Source organism: Carassius carassius, chromosome 23 (genome assembly GCF_963082965.1).
Source record: "Carassius carassius chromosome 23, fCarCar2.1, whole genome shotgun sequence".
Lineage (NCBI taxonomy): Eukaryota > Metazoa > Chordata > Actinopteri > Cypriniformes > Cyprinidae > Carassius > Carassius carassius.
In genome coordinates this window covers 23,659,081-23,679,068 of record NC_081777.1, presented here as the reverse complement: position 1 = coordinate 23,679,068, position 19,988 = coordinate 23,659,081, and the positions used below count along the sequence as shown (strand labels likewise).

The following is a 19,988-nucleotide window of genomic DNA, read 5'->3' as shown; positions in this document are numbered from 1 at the left end:
AGGACTTTGTCCACATCACAAGTAATTTTGTCTTTTTTGCTAGACAAAGAGAAAAAAAACCCTCTGGTCTGACACATCCGGCCTTGAAAACACTCTCTAAACCTTACTCTTTTTCTCCTCATCCTCCACTTCTTACATTTACTCTTCATCTGCTCCTTCTCAAATTGTTTCCATCTATTGTCCGTATCATCATTCAGACATCTGTGCCACTTGTGCACTCTAAGCTGTCTCGTATTTTGCACAGTTGACTTGATCACATCATTAGAAACAAGTGTGAACAATTTTGAACCGTTGTGTGTAAACGATGACAACTGTGGTTTAGTTGTCTTTAACTTTTGCTGCTTGTGTTTAGCATTTTGCAGCACAAATACATCACAGTGTAATAAGTGTTTAAGTGAATGAGAATGTGTTTAGAGTTTTGCAAAAGGAGTGCATGAGATTTGCAAATAATTAATTTTGTCCTAAAATACTTTGATTTGACCTACATTTGTCTCTCTTTCTTTTTCTTTTAATTTTTATTCAGAAACATACAAAAGATAATTTAATTGTGAGGTTATGGATATTTGAAAAACTTTGCATAATTTAATAAAAGGTACATATCTCTACTGTATTTTATTATCTGCAATGAATTTACAAATTATAACATGAAGGGAAAACTATATATGATTCCCCTTTTCGTTTAATATTTCCTAAAGAAATTATACTCTGTATGTTATTAGTCCCACCCACATCTTGCTTAACTCCGAGAGACAGTTCCTTTTTATGTGATGCAAAGATAAAGCCTAATTGCTGCCCTTGATCCAACTATTCTATCACTGCCAGGGTTTGCACTTCCCTTTGTTGCCCATAACAAGCCTGTGTGCAATTCTGTCTAAGCGCACATCAGACACACTTGGTCCACTGTTTCTTATCTTCAGGTTTTCTGTAACACTTTTTGATGTAAGCTTCCCTCATTTGCTTGATGCTGCTGACATTGTTCTCTCTTTAGAGACAAATCTGTCTTGAATTGAATACACTCACCTGCTCAACCCTTCATTATCCAGTTCCCTTTTCTCTCATCTGCAGTCAAAAGTCATTCAATTCCATTCCATTTTCACAGTTATTAATGTCAAATTCTTCCTCACTTGTCATTGGAGGAGTTTATTCTACACTCGTATTCTTGTCTTGAAAGTTGTCATGTAACTTAAAAACCACTTATGGTTAGCTTAAAAAAAACTGCCGTTAATTCCTATAATGCAGTATGTTGTAGCTGTTTCTGAATAGTGAGAGGAGAAAATAGCCTGATGTGTTAACTCATGCTTCAGTCACCCTGTCTCTCACTGCGCTGGTCTGGAAGAAACTGGAAATCTGTAATGACGTAGATTAATTTAAACCTGCTGTGTTTCTAAGGCATACAAGCAACTTCCTAATTTACTAATATTTTGCAGAATACCAAATTGTCAGAAGATTTCAACATGAACCTTTCATCATTTTAGTGGCAGCCTCAGGAAACATTGCACTTTGCTCTGTGACAACAACTTCACAAAATATCAACAGCACTAAAATGGAACTATGCAAAACTATTAGACTCATCATATTTGTACATATATTCCCTACATGGTATTCTTATTTATATTCTGTACATACTCTGCTTAATAATGTACAACTCCACTGTAAATTCTGTAAATCATAGTTTCTCTTACTCTGCACTTATATGTATATAAAACACTATATTCGTGCACTTCTGTTTAGATGCTAACTGCATTTCATTAGCTCTGTACTTGTACTCTGCATAATGACAATAAAGTTGAATCTAATTTGTATCAGATTAAATCAGTTCAAGTAATTCAAACAGGTCCTCTAAAAGAACTATATATATATATATATATATATATATATATATATATATATATATATATATATATATATATATATATATATATATATATATATATATATATATATATATATATATATATATATATATATATATATATATATATATATATATATATATATATATATATATATATATATATATATATATATATATATATTAAGGGAATATATATATATTAAGGGAAGGGAAGTCGTGGCCTAATGGTTAGAGAGTCGGACTCCCAATCGAAAGGTTGTGAGTTCGAGTCCCGGGCCGGCAGGAATTGTGGGTGGGGGGAGTGCATGTACAGTTCTCTCTCCACCTTCAATACCACGACTTAGGTGCCCTTGAGCAAGGCATCGAACCCCCAACTGCTCCCCGGGCGCCGCAGCATAAATGGCTGCCCACTGCTCTGGGTGTGTGCTCACAGTGTGTGTGTGTGTGTTCACTGCTCTGTGTGTGTGCATTTCGGATGGGTTAAATGCAGAGCACAAATTCTGAGTATGGGTCACCATACTTGGCTGAATGTCACTTCACTTTCTTTCTTTTTCTTTTCTTTTCTATATATATATATATATATATATATATATATATATATATATATATATAGTACAGACCAAAAGTTTGGACACACCTTCTCATTATGAATTAACACATGTGGAATTATATATGGAATTATATACATAACAAAAAAAGTGTGAAACAACTGAAAATATGTCATATTCTAGGTTCTTCAAAGTAGCCACCTTTTGATTACTGCTTTGCACACTCTTGGCATTCTCTTGATGAGCTTCAAGAGGTAGTCACCTGAAATGGTCTTCCAACAGTCTTGAAGGAGTTCCCTGAGAGATGTTTAGCACTTGTTGGCCCTTTTGCCTTCTGTCTGCGGTCCAGCTCACCCCTAAACCATCTCGATTGGGTTCAGGTCCAGTGACTGTGGAGGCCAGGTCATCTGGTGCAGCACCCCATCACTCTCCTTCTTGGTCAAATAGCCCTTGATGCCTTCAGTGTGACTCTACAATTTTCATAGTCATGAAAATAAAGAAAACTCTTTGAATGAGAAGGTGTGTCCAAACTTTTGGTCTGTACTGTATATATAATTCATTATCATTTCATTCATTTTGTGCTCCAGATTTGCAAAAACAAAAATTACCTAAATGACTAGCGTAGAATTATTTATTTTCAAAGTTCATCAGAGGAAATCAAAAAATAAACTTATAGAGTACAAAATAGCCTACATTTATATAATATTTTAAAATACAATCGTATCAGTAAAGAACTACACTATCCATACTGACTGGTTGCATTGGATCGAAGACCATAGAAAAAAAGGACTTTGCATGGATGCAGCGTCATTGTCCAGGTATAATCTTTTTTTATGATCAACCGTTTTGTTTATCGTCAAATTTATGATTCTAAAGTTAGAACTACAGATTTGAAATAAATAAATACAATTGTAAGAGACAATTTCAAAATATCCGTAGCCAATGTGGTCCTTCTCATAATAACGGAAAATTACTGCCAACGAAAAGTCCTGACAAATACAAATCAAGTTCCTGTGTGACGTCAAGCAGTCAGCCAGGAGGAGGCTCGCGCACAACATTTCTCACCCACAGTGAGCTGCAATCGTGTCTGACCGGTTACCGTCTCAAAACTCTCTAAAACATATATATTTTTATATCCATCCTTTATTTCTCTTTTAGAAGGACAAAGCCAAAAACAAAACTGAGGTTGCCTTAGTAAAGGTAGGGTTATTTATTATTATTTAACGTAAGATAAAATGGCTGCTGTTACGAGTGTGAATGCAGAAAATGGCGTCGTTATAGAACAAACACCTGAGAGTGTTTCTCCTTTAATTGCTGTTTTTATAAAATATTGATATACGTATCAGTCGTTGGATAGATTAATATGTCTATTTTGGCTTCTTTCTGTATCCCGAAGCGTGGAAAATATTACATGACCAAACACAATATGCATGTTTGCTATTACGCAGAAGCTATAATATTAGTGGAAATGTTGAGCCATGTCTCTTTGCGTTATTGTTAACAACGTTAGGTGTTTTGGTCGTCTTTCAGCCTTTCCGAAAAAATGAAAACCGAAAGACGATGTTTGCCCGTTTTTCTTTGTTAGCCTCGTTATTGTGCAAGGGTTTGGCCTCTTTTGTTATGAAAGAAGATAAATAATTAGATTCCGACCAAATATATTCGTGATATAAACAATTTTTGATCACATTCAATCTCTGATGCAGGCCTAGTTTTTCATCTTTAGAGGAAGAGGAAATCGTTAAATCTGATCAGACTTGTAACTCCAGTATGTGTGATACGCAGCCATTTCCGATCATGGCCCTTGTGTTTTCTCATGGTTCCTTGACTTTCTTTCCTTGTTTTCTTTTTTTCTCTTTAATACAGTTCGGATTTCCCCACCCCTCCCTTTGATTATTATTTTTTTGAAAATTCTTTGTTGTCAAGCCGCCAAAGTGGAGAGTGTGATTGCAGAAGGGGGTGCTTCTCGTTTCAGGTGAGATCAAAGATCACACTTTGGCCAGGATTTGGCTACCAGTTTTTCTTAACTTGTTATCCATCAAAATAAGAAACATAGCTTAGATGTACCCTAAAATATAATGACAAATTGCCTATGTATACATCATTGTTTATTCAGCAAAAGGCTTCATTTTGAGGCACCCAATTTAAATGGGATTTTACCAATGTTGAAGCTTTTCATGACAGTCAAGATTGTCTATGTATAGGCTTACTCTCAGATGAAACACTATAAACATTGTATATTGACTGGCATTTCTCTCTATTGCACGCTGGTTCAGTTGCGTTTTAGACCCGATCATCTGCGTTGACGCCACACCAGTCACCTTGAGCAAGTGGACAGTTCAGTCGATTTAACTTAACTCATGACCGAGGGGTAAAGCATTTGCCTGAATTTTTTGAAGATTGAAAATTGATCGAGATGGGGGACTCTTTTTGATGGGTGTCTTAAAATGGAGCCACTCAGATATTGGAGTACTTGCCACGTTAAAGTAAAAAGTCTTAAGGTGTATTAACTGGTCCACCAATTTCTTTTTCTGCTGCTTTGCTTTTTAAAATGGTTTCCACAACTCCTGTTATGTATTGTCTTGTGGTTGCCGTGCGAGTGGTTTTCTGAAGTGGTCTAATCTAGTATTGCTTTTTTAATTCTAGTGCTTCTTCGGGCGGAGGAGGAGGTAGGGGTGCATCTCAGCACTTTCCCAAGACTGTCGGTAACAGGTATGGTTTGTTAAAGTCAAGAACAGTCCAGATTTGTAATACGCTTTGGAGACTCTGATCGCTTTGTTTCCTTTCAGCGAGTACCTGGGGAAAACCCCAGGGCCTAGCGTTCAGAGATGGGTTCCTTCACGAAGCACTAGACGAGATGTCAACTCCTCCAATGACAAAGAACATCACGATGCATTATTTAGGAAAGTGAGAGGGTGAGTGTCCTTAAGGAGAATGAATATTCACTTCAACAGAGATTGAGTTTAAAGAAGCCTCTGTTTTTGAGCTCTTTTGTTCATTGTGCCCTGAGCCTTGTGAGCATGTTTTTGTGGTTGGGTCAGCTGACGCGCTCAAGCTCAGATAAGCACAAATTACATGTGGTGTACAGTGTTCTTTGTTTTAACTGTTTCAAGATGTTTATTCTTTGCTCTTGCTTCTCTCTTGTAGCATACTTAATAAACTGACCCCTGAAAAGTTTGACAAGCTATGCCTTGAGCTTCTCAATGTGGGCGTAGACTCTAAACTTGTCCTCAAAGGAATCATCTTGCTGGTAAGATGGTTACTGGCTGTTTAAAATTTTCACCAGGTTTCATTCTGAATTTGATTGAACTGTATCAATGTAAGAAACTGGGAAGACATTATGTAGAATGACCAAAAAGTACATTTAAAAAAAATAAAATACACAATGTTTTTGAAAAGTGCATAATGCTAATCATTAAAAAAAATACATTACAGAATTACTAAGGTAACATACCCATTCTGTCATCTGTCCTGTAGATCGTTGACAAAGCCCTAGAAGAGCCCAAATACAGCTCACTCTATGCTCAGCTATGTCTGCGTTTGGCAGAGGATGCACCAAACTTTGATGGTCCAACACCTGAAATCCAGTCATCGCAAAAGCAGAGCACAGTGAGTTGCTGAATGGGTTGTTGAATCTGAAAGAGCTACATGTATTAATTCCCAGATAAATCATAGGCTACCAAATTAATTTCCCCTGTAGCTTCCTTTCTCTAATAGTGCACCGTACTGTGTATTTACCTGCAGACTTTCAGAAGACTTCTAATTTCCAAGCTTCAAGATGAATTTGAAAACCGCACCAAAAATGTTGAAAGTGAGTCACTCCCTCCCCCAACATCCTAGGTGTTTTTTTTTATTGCAAGGATTGTGCTGTGTTGCAGGTTTTTATCATTCAACTCTCTATTCATTTAGTCTACGACAAACAAGACAACCCTCTCACCTCTGAGGAGGAGGAGCAGCGTGCCATTGCCAAAATCAAGATGCTTGGCAATATCAAATTCATTGGAGAACTCGGGAAACTTGACCTCATCCATGAATCTATCCTTCATAAGTGCATCAAAACAGTGAGTATCCCACTCAATATTTCAGTATATTAGTTCCACTCCATTATGTGTTTTGGTTAGTGATGGCTCAGTGATTTTGATGAGATGCACTCTACACTATCTGTAGCTTTTGGAGAAAAAGAAGAGGGTCCAGCTCAAGGACATGGGAGAGGATCTGGAGTGTCTCTGTCAGATAATGAGGACTGTGGGGCCCAGACTCGACCATGAAAAAGCCAAGGTACCATTGATGGATAAATATTTAAACACCAATTCGTCAATCATGTTTATTTTTAATGATCTTGTTACCAGTAACCATAAGTTTAAAGTACAAATTAGTTTTTTTTTCCAAGGAATATGAGTGTAGTGCACATTTATAAGTTGAGTTTATTTGTGGTTTTGTGGGATTGTAAGGGATGAGTTTCAGCCATGAGGCAATTGTCTGCAGCTTGTGTTCTTTCTGAAATTGATCCTTGAATTATGTACTTTATTTCACCTTGTGTCTAAAATTGGTAAATTTGCTAGAAATTGGCTTTGTATTTGTAAGAACCAGATGTGAAAGACTAATAATATCATGATGGCTTTTTGGAAAGTACCCATAGTGCCTTTTAAGTCTTTCTGTTGTGAACCAAACAGTTCTTAGACTGAGATGAAACTTTTTTTTTTCTTTCTTGTGGAGCAGTTTTAAGTGGATGAAGCAGCCATTAAGTTACGCAAGTGTAATTTGTGGGCATGACCTCTCATCCATTTTATCCTTTCCCACAGTCTTTAATGGATCAGTACTTTGGCCGTATGCGATCCTTAATGAACAACAAGGATTTGCCTGCAAGGATTCGTTTCCTACTGCAGGACACCGTGGAGCTGAGAGAGAACAATTGGGTTCCTCGCAAAGCTTTCATTGACAACGGACCAAAGACGATTAACCAGATTCGTCAAGATGCAGTGAAGGTGAGTCAGCACAGGTTTTTCTTTTTCCTTTTACAAAAAATGTCATGTTGCAAAAGTGTGAAGTTACAAAAACAATATTACAAGTCTTTATCTTTCCCTATCTGAAGGATTTGGGTGTTTTCATTCCACCCATGAATCAGGGAATGCGAATGGACTTCTTCCTAGAAGGCCCTTTCATGCCAAACAGGATGAAACTGGATAGAGAAACTCTCGGGGGATTGGCTGACATGTTTGGTCAGATGCCAGGTGAGTTTATCCCCTTTCAATTGTATTTGTTTGTTGAGAAATGTGCCACGTCTTCATCTTAACTGTATCTATTTTTGCAGGTAGTGGCATAGGGACTGGTCCAGGTGTGATCCAGGACAGATTTTCCCCTACCCTTGGACGTCATCGTACAAACCCGCTTTTCAATGGCCACAGTGGACACATGGCTTCCCAACCACAGTCACAGTTTGACCTGGGTATGAAGCCTTTCATCAAGTCTAACCAGGTGAGCATAAATGTTTTAGCAGCTCTTTCAGCAATAATAATAATAATAAAACATTATTATTATGAGATTATACTAAACATCTATTTATTCCTAGGGACAGAATCAGCATTTTCACAACCAAAACCAGAACCATTCAAACCAGCAGCAAGCTCAATCTAAGGACATGCCTCCACGATTCAAGAAGGGGCAGCTCAATGCAGACGAGGTAAACCAGAGACACTAAGTGCCGAGTAAAACCAAAACATCTTCCGCCCTGTGATTATAAAAAGACGCGTTATTCTGAGGGACTCCACTGGATGGCAGTTTTCATACTTTCTGTTCTTTGATTCTTCCTGTTCTTTCTCTCCTCCTCATGCTTCTCTTCTGTCCCTCACTCTTAAACTGCCAGCCAGTCCGCTGACTGCGATTATGAGATATGAGGGTTTGAATTGTCAAAATAGTATCAAGAATTTTAATCTTTGTAACTAGCCTAATAATGTTCTGTATGTTTTCCCTTGATCCATGCTTACAGATCAGCCTTAGACCTGCTCAGTCGTTCCTCATGAATAAAAACCAAGTGCCAAAACTGCAGCCCCAGATTCCCACCATGATTCCTCCCAGTGCTCAGCCTCCACGGACACAGACTCCACCCCTTGGACAGGTAGAAAATTCTCTCCGCTTTGCTGAACTCTTTAGTTGGGGTTAATATCGCATGTCAATTGGTTTAAATTCAATGGAACGACTTTGCATTGAAAAAAAAAATCTTAAGTCCATGTGCTCTTTATAGCCTCCACAACTTGGTCTGAAAACCAACCCACCTCTGATCCAGGAGAAACCTCAGAAGACTACTAAGAAACCAGCACCTGCTAAGGAGGAACTGCTGAAAATGACTGTGCGTGTCTGTTTGTTGCACTACCCTTTTGTGTTCAAAGCATTCACCTCATCGGCTGTTAAGAGTTTTTCTAATAGTTTAGTGAATTTTTTTACAACAGGAGAACATTGTGGCTGAATATCTGAACAGTAAGAACATGGAGGAAGCTGTCAATGGTGTGAAAGAGATGAGAGCTCCCAAACACTTTCTGCCAGAGATGCTGAGTAAGATCATCTTGTGTTCTCTGGAGAGGACTGATGAAGACCGGGAACAGGCTAGCACTCTTATCCATACGCTGCGTACTGAGGGCTTCATCACTGGGGAAAACTTCATGCAGGCAAGTTACCTTGCTTTTTTTCCCCCTTAAGCAGTCAAATATTTGGTTTTTCATCTAATTTCCATAATTATTTTTGTCATCAGGCTCTGCTGAATGTCTTAGATCAGTGCCCTAAGATTGAGGTGGACATTCCTCTGGTAAAGTCATACTTGGCGCAGTTTGCAGCACGGGCCATCATTGCGGAGTTGGTCAGTGTGGCAGAACTGGCTCATCCACTGGAGAATGGCAACCACTTTCCTCTTTTCTTGCTATGCCTCCAGCAAGCTTCCAAGCTCAAGGACCGTGAGTGGCTCACAGATCTCTTCCAGCAGAGCAAGGTCAACATGCAGAAGATGCTTCCTGGTATGTCGTCTTCCTACACACAACTCATGGTTTTCTGTCGATATTTTGCTATTAAATAGGACTTATTAAACTAGAGATTTTTGTTTCTCAGAAATTGACCAGAATAAGGACCGCATGCTGGAGATTCTTGAGGGGAAAGGTTTAAATTTCCTTTTCCCCTTGTTGAAACTGGAGAAGGAACTGCTAAAGCAAATCAAGGCAGACCCCTCCCCTCAGGCCATCTACAAGTGGATCAAAGACAACATTTCTCCCAAACTTCACACCGACAAGGGCTTCATCAACATACTTGTGACCAGGTACAGCCCATTGAATGTGCATTACTTTCATAAATGGAGAAATGTGAGACTGAGATTTATATAATTTGTCATTATTGGTTTTCCGTTTAACAGCTTTTTGCAGTATATCTTTGCTGAGCTTGGTGTGAACGAAGGTGATGAGCAACTGGCCTCCCCTTCTAAAGAGCAGCTGGACCAGGAGAAGCAACTGCTACTCTTCTTCAAGCCAGTCTTGCAGAAGTTCCTCCATAATCACACTGATCTTCAGGTCAGTGCCCTGTATGCCCTGCAGGTGCACTGCAATGCCAACGCTTTCCCAAAAGGTACAGAAACTACTTTTTATAACCTGCTGTGCCTGTTGCGATTTTCTGAATCAATTAAACTAACTTTTTTTTTTACTTGAATTGAGGCTCTAGGTTTTATTTTATTTATTTATTTTTGTAATTTAGGCATGTTGCTTCGCTACTTTGTCCACTTTTATGACATGGAGATCATTGAGGAGGAATGTTTCCTTGCATGGAAAGAAGACATTTCCCAGGAATTTCCTGGAAAAGGAAAAGCTTTATTTCAGGTAAGTTTAACCACTGTAAACTCTGTGTTCTCGAATGGGAAGGTTTTTACCCTTTTGAGTACAAGTATGTACTTTACAGGTGTTTAAATCCTTTTTTTTTTTTTTTTCAGGTGAACCAGTGGCTGACTTGGCTTGAGACGGCTGAGGAAGAGGAGTCCGAGGAAGAAGCTGACTGATGAACCAGAATAGTCTTCTAGTACACATTAATTTCCTGCTACATGACTTCTCTTTGGCCTCCTGCATTATTTGCAGTAGCTCACACTCAGCCAGTTACAGTACACTGCTGCTAGGCTCATTAATTAAATGAAAGACATAGTAATACCATTATCATAACGTCTCTAATGTGTTTTCTTGCATCATAACCAATGTCAGGCTTTAGTTTCAGAACCACTACGCTTTTTCAGTAGAAAAAGTGGTAGCCAAATCTTCCTTACGTGTTTGTTTTGGTTTCACATGACACCGGACAGAAAACCTTTCAGTGTCTCAGTGGAAGTGAAACTGTTGTTCTATAGAACCAATGATATGTTTACGGCCTGTCTTGGGGATTGTTTAAAATGAATCATGAGATCCTGGTTGAATGGCCTTTGTAGGTTAAGATGTTGACGCTTTTATTAGTGTTATTCTGGGTCGGTTGCAATATCCTTCACCCCTTGTGCATGATTTAAAGATCCGTAAAACTGTAATCACTGTAACATGTTAGCAGTTTCCATTTCTACCTCCTACTGAAGAAGCGATATTTAGTGCAGGCTTCTGATATCTAAAGTTTTAGCCATGAATTAAGATCCAGAACATCTGCTTAGTTTGATTTTTCACAACACACTACCTAATACATATCACAACTAGCAGTAGTTTTAAGTGCTTTCCATTAAAGATGCAGAGATCAAGCTAGTGTCAAAATAACGCCTCGCTGCCCCATCTTACTTTATTAATGTTGTCTGCAGTGTGTTCTGACAAGGTAACTGAAATGTATTCTCTGTTTAATGGTAATAGTAATGTTGCCCTTCAGGTCCCACTGATCTGCTGCAAATTATTCCAATCTTAAACATCGAAGTGATTATTTTAACCTGCCTTTTAATGGGTTATTAAATGTAAAAGAAAATGGGAAAAATCCAGAAAAAATGAGGTGAAAGGCTTTTGCCCTTGTCAATAAGGGGTTCTCAGACAACCTTTTATTGACAGGAGTTTTAACTGTATTTGACAAAGTTAATCTTCTTCACTTGCGTTTGCCAACATGTTAACTGCAATCCGGTTGTCAGAAAGGAAATGGCTTATGATCATGTCATTGTAAGGCTGCTTAGTGCTGTATTCATCACCACTATTGCTGAATTCACAATAAAGGAAAAACTTGATCAGCTAAAGTTTTCTAGTCTACATTTTTTGTAAGAAATGTTCTGAGAATTTTACCTTTCATGGCTTTCATTTTCCTAAATCTATTCAAGTGAAGATGGAACTATTTTACCAAACAGTACTGTTTCGGTTGTTTGCACAACATTTAAAGTATATTTTGAAGGTTAAAACCTTTACAAAATTAAATTTGGGCTAACTGAATCTAATAGGAGATTTAGCAAATTGTTTACAAGCAATATTTTGTTTAGGCAATGTATCTAAAACTAGACATTTTACATTTTTTCCTCATCAGTGGGGATCCAGAAATATTCCACTTTCCTGTTTCTCCTTGAAAATCCTGATTCATGGGAGTCTGCCATTGGTGACAGCTCGCTGAAGTGTGCTGGGCCGGTGTCCCGTCCAACTCGAGGCGCAGCCACCCTAAACATTGTCCTGCTGAACAGATAAAACAAATTAAGTCAACTTATTTACTAATCAAAGATTAGCCTTTGATGAGTAATACATACCTCCCTGAACTTCTCTCGGATTCTTCACTGTTGAGGTCAGGTGTGGAGATATACACCGGGTCTCCTTCCTGTGTGCATGTTATTTAATGCTGTGTTATATAGTAACAAAACGGATGTGTTTACACTTGTTTATTTTGTTAATAATGTATTGCAATTACAGACAAGAAACATTACCGTGAAGTTCCTTGGTGTGCCATCTTGATTTTTCAGGATCTTAACCCTCTGGTCGCTTTCAGTCATACACAGGAAGTAGCTCTTAATATTAGCTTGACACTGAAGTAAGATGCAAGCATGTGTTATTTTGCCATCAATTCAGAAACTAAATGTAAACAATCATTTCACAAGGTCATAGTTAGATTTTGAAAATATTGTAAAAAATTTAGGGTTAGTTCTGTAGGTTTTATTCTGTCATTATCATTGATATTATTATTATTTAATATTATGCCTGTGAATATTACATTTAAAAAATGTAATACATGACTGTTCAAAAATGTTAAGTTTAAGAATTTTGCCCAGAATTTTGGTTCGGAAAGATTTTTTTCGGGGAAAAAAAAGCTCACCAAGCGTAGAATACACTAAAAAAATTTATTATTGTGAAATATTATTACAGTCTAATTCCTATTTTAAAATATAATTTACTCCTATGGTGGCAAAGCTGAATTTTAAGCAGTCATTACTCTAGTTTTCACTGTCACATGTCCATCAGAAATCATTCTAATATGCTGATTAGATGCTCAAGAAAAATTTTGTTATGTTGCTTAAAATTTTAGTGGAAAATGAAAAAAATAAAAAAATCTGAATTCTTTGCTAAATAGAAAGTTAAAACTAACAATTTTTTGAAGTAGAAATAGTCTTTACTGTCACTTTTGATCAATTGTATGCAACCTTGCATACTAAAAATCTATCACTTTATTCAAGATGGACACATAAGGAATGGGGGACATACTGCTTTGGTCTGTCTCAGAGACTGAAGTTCTTCCTGGGCTCTGATAACTTCTGCCAGAACCTGGTGTTTCTCTCTCCAGCTGAGACACTCCCTGGTGCGATCTTCCCTCTCCCGCTCAGTTAAATGTCTTTCCTGCTCAGCTTCCTGCTGAGCTTTATTTGCCCTTTCTCTCTGCTCTTCAGCAACCAGAGCTCTGCGTCTGGAGTTCACCTCCCTACAGAGAGAGTGGATGACAGTGACAGACAGCATCATGAACCAGACTATTCCTATTTAGCTTTTATTGCATTATAATGGCCTGAATGCTGCCACGCCAGGATCCATTCACAATGCTTGTATTACCAAAGACAGATGGCATTACTGAAGGCTTTCGAGCTTACTTTTCCATTATCTTCACATTCTCCTCAGTCAGCTCCTTCAGTTTGTGTCGTAACGTGTTCCTCTCACCCTCCAGCATTCTGTTCTCCTCATGGAGAGCCTGCTTTTCTCCTGACACCCTGTCTAGTTTTAGCTTGGTCTCAAAATAATTCTTTTCAGCTTGTGCTAAAAGTAGCTGGACATCATTGTGCTATGGATGACAGTATGCAAATAAATTAAGTGGAGCCATATATATCATTATTCTGCATTTGCATTATTTTGCATTATGTGTTTGATGTTGAATCTGTACCTCTTTTTTCAGAAGATGTAGTTCTTCACTGAGCCGTGTTTTGTCAGCTACTGCGAGATCTTTCTCTTGCCTGCTGTCTATTGCCCGAGCCTCCGCTAGTGCCCTGCTCTTGTCCGCCTCTGCTCGTCCTCTATCAGCATCCTCAGCTGCCCTGGAGCACAGTGTCGCCCTCTGCTGGCTGAGATGCAGCTTCTGTTTCAACTAATTATTACAAAAGAAAGAGTCAAACATGTTTTTATTTAACATTAAAAACACTATTTTAAAAAACACCCATTTCGACTAGTTGACTAGTATTTCAGTGTCGACTAGCATTAGCAGTTCTGCTCTCCTACACTGACTGTGATTCCGGATGTGTATGCACACCTCTTTAACTTGGGCCTGGAGTTCCTGGTTGAGATTGCGCAGGGTTCTCATGGTGAGCTCACTCTCAGTCCTCATCATGATCCTTTCCATGTGAATTTCATTAGACAGATACTTGTTCTCCTTCTTTAGGTCATCACATTCCTGAACAACACAGATACGGTGGAAATATGCATCCAGTAAGGCACAAAATATATATTAAAAAATTTGCCAACTTTCCCAGCTTGTTGAAAATTATATAATTTATACTCATAGTTTATAATGTTTTTAATTATATCTAGATAGATAGATAGATTTTATTTTACTATTATAATTTTTGTTCATAATATTTTGAATCAGTTTGCATTTGTGTATTTTCCCCATTTAAAATGTAAGTTTTAGTCATTTTTGTTGTTTTTGTCATATTTAGTAGTTTTAGTAGTTTTTTTTTTTTTACATTTAACAAAAGTTTCCATTTATTTTATTTCAAGTAAACGTTTTTTATTATTATTTTATTTTTTTTAAATGGTTGCACTTTTAGTTTCAGGGTTTTTTCTGGTTAACTAATCTGAAAAGAAAAAAATCTAAAAGACAAAATATATATGGAAAAGTATTAGTTTCATTTTTTTTCTTTCTTGTTTTTTTTTTTACTTTCACTGAAAATGACTTGTATACAAATTATTTTTCACATGTACATGTCAATCACACGAGGCACAAGTCAGAATATTTGAGAAAGACCTCAAATACAAATGCAGAATTCTATTAACTATTAATGTGTGTGATCTAGTAAAATACACCCTTCTGAATGTGCAAACAGGACATTGCACTAATGTTCTCCATCATGTCAGCGCCTACCTTCCTCTTCCTCACTAGTTCTCCCTGCAGGTGGTTGATCTGCAGGAAGGAGCCGCTGGCACTCAGAGCACTCATGGGTCGGACTGCACGTACAGGTCTTCGAGGAGGGTGCGTGGGTTTAGAGACTCCTTTAAGCTCTTCAATGCTTTCGAATCGGCCATTCATGTTGTTGCTGCTGTGAGAAAGAGACTTAAAAGTACTACTGTCTGAAGCAGGGGTCCTTAGTGAAGTCAGAGCCTGGAGCTCTCCATGAGAGCAGGCCCTTAAGTTCATCTCTCTGAAAGGACACTGAAACCAAATGCAAACTTTAAATTTTGAGCCGTTGTGAAATGTGTTTTCCTCCTGCAGACCCAAAGTCCCCGTAGACGTGAATGGAATGGGAACTAAGGAGACTCACCAACATGCAGCCTAGTTCAATAATTTATGAGGAAATGTTATACCAACTCACAGGGAGCAGAAACTCTATGCTACCACAAGGGATCAAACACAGCTCATCTCATCCTTGACTAATTCCACCATAGCCTCTCAGCATCCTGAAATGAGCTGGTTAGGGTTAACACCATATTGGTAATGATGCCAGAACTGAAGACTGACTAGGTTTTTACATTTTCTGAGTCTGTGATATTCTGATCATTACATACAGTCTGTAGGAAATTCCCCATTTTATCATCCATCAAGCAAAATGTTGAACCCATCTCACATCTCAGGTATGGATTGTAGTAATAAAATACTTCAGAGGATTTCAGTATTATTATAATTGCAATCAGTGCTGGTCTTAGACTTCTGGGGGCCTTAAGCAATATTTGTCAGGGGCCCCCATCATGTTGATTCTTGTTAAAGTTACTTAAGTTATTCAGTGAAAAGCAGGGAAAATGACAGAGACACTTTAAGACCGAATGCACAGATCTAATATACTAACAAACACTCGATTACTTTCCCAACTGTTTATGTTTACTTTAGACATGGTAACTGACTGACTTTTGATTTTTGTGTGTATTTGTCCATTAAGTGCAAACCACAAGCCCAACATTGTATGTTTCACTCCGTCTTGGATCGCGGGCACAGAGAGCCTTCTAGGGAACAGCATCTCTTTCCCAAAGAAACTGTTATGTAGGAAGGGCAATAGTGCAGCACTTTAAAAGAACAGAATGCTGCATTGCATTTTCATAATCATTGGGAGCCAAAATCAAAAACCAAACAAAATTCAATTAATCGCTCTACACTAATCATTAAATCAGCTTTGAGAGCAAGGGGGCACCCTGGTGGTTCAGGGGCCTTAAGCAACTTACATTCTTTGTGTATAGAGAGAATAGCCTACTAGCTGCAATAACGTTGCAGTTTTCGTCTGTTGCTTATTGGGTAAGGGGCTGTTCAAAAAGAACAAGCTTTTGCATTCAACTGTGCTGCTTTTATTTAGTTTTTCTATGTAAACATGCACTGAACCCTTAAGGGGCCGTTCACACAGAATGAGATTTTGCGTTCCTCTGTGCTGGTTTTCCATAGTTTCTCTAAGTAAACATGCGCTAGAGGGACGTGCTTGACTGTTACGCCTAACTGTTTAGAAAAAAGGACTGGCCTGCTTCTCACATTTTTAAACACAAAATGTGTCCTGTGTGAACGGTTCTTAACAGACTTTGTTAAGAGTAAGTTTAAGACAATAAAAATATAAGATTCAAGTCAAATCAATATTTCATATCCATATAGTTATTTATTTTGTAATCACTCATTGTCACAATTTCACAAGTGAATAACACACTAAAAGATCATTTAAATAGCAAACTTCAATTATTATTCAGAATTCTTCTGAATTATATCCTAACTATAGTAAAAGTCTACCTCAATAACACCAGATCCTTTACAAGTATAGTATACAAGATTGATTCCCTTTACTTTACAGAGGAAGGAAACTCAAACCCCTCCATTGTAAATGCATTATTCAAGCAGAGCGAAGCGGCACAAATAAGAACAAGTTGCACCGGCCCAGCAAGCTCTGTTTGTGATTTTACTATAACTATTAGCTGCATAACAGCAACTGTATGTGACTGAACATTTTGAACTCTTCGTGACTTCAATTAGTAATATAACAAGCAGAGAACACTAAATTCTTAAAATGTCAAAAGAATAATATGGAAAATCCCAGTCAAATCCTTTTGTCATGGTTTATTTCCTGTGCTCTCAGAAAAGTCAGGGAAAGCTGTGTTTATGTTCTTAGTCAGGAATTTAGAGATTGGATAATTATTTGAATCTGTAGAAATGGTACAGGATGCTTTGAGTAACTTCCTGTAATTTTCTACACCTCCCTTGTGGGTTCATTCAGAGGAGATGCTTTCTATGTCTGCCTGCATAAGTCATCACTGTACACTAACACAGAATGTAATTTACTGTTCACAGTCCCAGAACTTCTCGCGATAGCATGCAGCTTGGCTGGTTGCTTTGAAAGTGATGTGATAATGAGGCTCTCTGTTTATTTAGCCTTCAGAATCACAGTCAACACTGGAAAGAATGAGCTGCAGAAGCTGCTAACATCACAGATGCTACATATTAGGCTTATAAAATTTTCACTTGTCCAAGGACACATTGAGAGGAAATATTTTTTCAGTTGGATAGCAAATCATCAAGGACATCAAAAAATGTTTTAAGTCAGCATTTACAATGAATTTAACTTGCATTAAATGTGACTCAGACATGGAATTGAAGTCAGATATGTTTCCAACTTGTCCAGAATTTCTATATGTGCATGATATATCAAATGAGTTCCCAGATATTTGACATAACTGGTGCACAACCAGAGGAAGTGAATGTTTTTTAGTTGTCCTCTGCCCTTGCTTTAAATGCCCTCATTGGGAAGGTCATCTTACAGATCATCCCCAGCCTCCTGTTTCCTATTTTCTTGGGTCTCTTTCTGCAGCATCATCAGAATGATTGTGTTCAAACTTCTGGACAGGTTTGGTGGCATGTTCTGCAGTCATGACTAAAGTCTGGTTACAGTTATGTCTACCGCTCTTCTTATTTACAAGCACACTCTGTGTAGATGTGAGTCTAATCCAAGGTAGGTTTATCTCTTTCTTGTTCTGTTGATTTAAATGCAATTTTTAATAATTTGTGAATGTAAACTTATGCACTTTATTAAAACCATCTTTTGTTGGTTGCTTTTAGTCCCTACAAATGATGGAATTTCTGGAGTATTGTTAGTCCAAACCAAGAACAATGTGTACAGTTTTAATGCCACCACAGCCAAAGAAGCATGTGAGGCTATTCAAATGAGAATTGCTAATAAGGCTGAAGTGGAAACGGCAAACAAAAATGGCTTTCAGACATGCAGGTAAATCACTGTTTAATGAGTGACAACTTGACAGACATTATAATCAAATTTAAAATATGATTGTAAATATATTGTATTGATCTGCTCTTTTAGGAAATATGATTCTTTTTAAATAACATTTAAAAACCTGTATGCCTTATATACATCATTTCAAAGTAGAATACCAGACTCAGGACACAGACCTACAATAAAACCTATATGCCCAAATGTATAATTAATTTTGTGGATGTAGAATAGAAGTTTGTGTGGTGGTTAGAAGTTATATTTGAACTCAGCAGGTTCTGTTTCTTCTAAGCGATTGCACTCTTAGAAGACATCTTGTTTTCACACAGGTTTGGTTGGGTTGAGGAGCAAATCGCTGTTATTCCCCGAATCGAGAAAAGCGATAAATGTGGTCAAAACCAGTTAGGCATTTCTGTTTGGAGAGCTAACATCAGCAAAACGTTTGATGTTTACTGTTTTAAGCCAGCAGGTAATTCATTATATGCATAATATGTTTCTGAAAATACTTTCATCATAATAATCAGTTTTGAAATTTTTGTTGTTTAAGTTTTTGAAGTTTTGTTGTTGTTTTTTTTTAACAAACATGTAATTGTAAACTTAAAATCAGTAAATAAATCTACTAGGATTATTAGTAAAATGTCTCTCACAATGCACCTCAGGTTCTGATGGATCATTTGAAACAACATCAAGCAGGCCTCAATCTACAACAGGAGGAAGAACACCATCAAACAACCATTATTTCACTAAAACAACCCATCCATCATCCATTAAGTCAACCTCTACTCCTGCCTACACATCAAGATCCCTTCCTCCCTACACATCCACCCCATCCACTTCCTTTACTTTCAACACTTCCTCTACAACATTTACAACAGTTAGTCTTTCTAGCACCAGTGACAGTTCCCAGGCAACATCAAGCACTCTGTCTCTTTCATCTCCCAGAACTTCAGGCAAATTCTCATCATCATCCCCCTCGTCATCCTCTCATTCATCCACTCATTTTCTTCTTCAGCATAGCTCAACTCCAACAGGTCAGCCCGCATTGTCCCAGACCACTACACATAACAGATCATCAATTAAAGGTTGGGTTTTGAAACTTCACCTCATTAATAATTGAATAACTTTTCACATTCATTTTATCACACTCTTTTGTCTTCTTTATATTTTAGCTACTCCCAAAACATTTGTCGTCATTTCCATCGTGCTACTGTTCTTGCTGGCAGCGGCAGGTGCAGCTTGGTATCTCAAAATGTAAGTGTTTAATTCATTGTCATGAGAAAACAGTTGTTACATGCATACTCTTCACTGACTAGTGTGCTTTGCTTTAGTAAAAGAGGACAACGGTTTCCATCCTGGTCCAGAATGAGGCCAGTACAGATTATTGAAACGGAGATGTGGAAACAAATAAGTGAGAGGCATTGTATGCCAAAACAGACCAACAAAAACAACAACAAAGGAATATGCAACATCGTATTTCAAATGGAACAAAACCCGGACTCATCCTAAAAAACACTGCGTTTTTGAAAAAAATAAAATAAAATAATAATAATCAATTGTTAGGCCTACTTTGTTTTTAGTTTGCTGTTCATTTCATTTTCAAATATTATTTTACTTTCAAATATCAATAACGGATGTAAATACTACTCCGTTTTTAATAGTGCTGTATGATAAGGCTAAATGATAATAATTTGTACTCTTTAAATTCCTTAGATATATCACTTGCTGTCTGTAAGTATCAAGGTAATTTTTTTTTTTT

General features: G+C 37.5%; 3 protein-coding genes and 1 non-coding gene across 4 annotated transcripts; 3 read left to right on the top strand and 1 right to left on the bottom strand.

The window, feature by feature from the left end:
- The first annotated feature begins 3,417 nt into the window (after nt 1–3,417).
- On the top strand, nt 3,418–11,608 carry eif4g2b (eukaryotic translation initiation factor 4, gamma 2b). Its single transcript, XM_059506647.1, has 22 exons — nt 3,418–3,603; nt 4,267–4,375; nt 4,677–4,771; nt 5,047–5,112; nt 5,190–5,315; nt 5,548–5,650; nt 5,878–6,009; nt 6,145–6,211; nt 6,310–6,461; nt 6,568–6,678; nt 7,203–7,385; nt 7,493–7,631; nt 7,712–7,875; nt 7,970–8,080; nt 8,387–8,515; nt 8,642–8,746; nt 8,847–9,062; nt 9,146–9,404; nt 9,496–9,700; nt 9,794–10,002; nt 10,129–10,250; nt 10,361–11,608. The coding sequence occupies exons 3-22, from the start codon at nt 4,761–4,763 to the stop codon at nt 10,424–10,426; spliced, it is 2,676 nt and encodes an 891-aa protein (XP_059362630.1). The 5' UTR covers nt 3,418–3,603; nt 4,267–4,375; nt 4,677–4,760; the 3' UTR covers nt 10,427–11,608.
- LOC132102022 (small nucleolar RNA SNORD97) lies at nt 8,124–8,300 on the top strand. Its single transcript, XR_009423268.1, has one exon. It is a non-coding gene; the product is annotated as a small nucleolar RNA SNORD97 (small nucleolar RNA).
- On the bottom strand, nt 11,091–15,310 carry LOC132101818 (trichohyalin). The gene is made up of 9 exons (XM_059507036.1): nt 15,305–15,310; nt 14,908–15,195; nt 14,077–14,217; nt 13,714–13,914; nt 13,427–13,614; nt 13,050–13,263; nt 12,278–12,376; nt 12,104–12,171; nt 11,091–12,032 (listed from the first exon to the last, which is right to left on the bottom strand). The coding sequence occupies exons 1-9, from the start codon at nt 15,308–15,310 to the stop codon at nt 11,870–11,872; spliced, it is 1,368 nt and encodes a 455-aa protein (XP_059363019.1). The 3' UTR covers nt 11,091–11,869.
- A 2,493-nt stretch (nt 15,311–17,803) lies between these two features.
- lyve1b (lymphatic vessel endothelial hyaluronic receptor 1b) lies at nt 17,804–19,987 on the top strand. Its single transcript, XM_059506644.1, has 6 exons — nt 17,804–17,956; nt 18,064–18,229; nt 18,562–18,701; nt 18,892–19,314; nt 19,402–19,483; nt 19,561–19,987. The coding sequence occupies exons 1-6, from the start codon at nt 17,875–17,877 to the stop codon at nt 19,736–19,738; spliced, it is 1,071 nt and encodes a 356-aa protein (XP_059362627.1). The 5' UTR covers nt 17,804–17,874; the 3' UTR covers nt 19,739–19,987.
- Nucleotide 19,988: the final 1 nt, after the last annotated feature.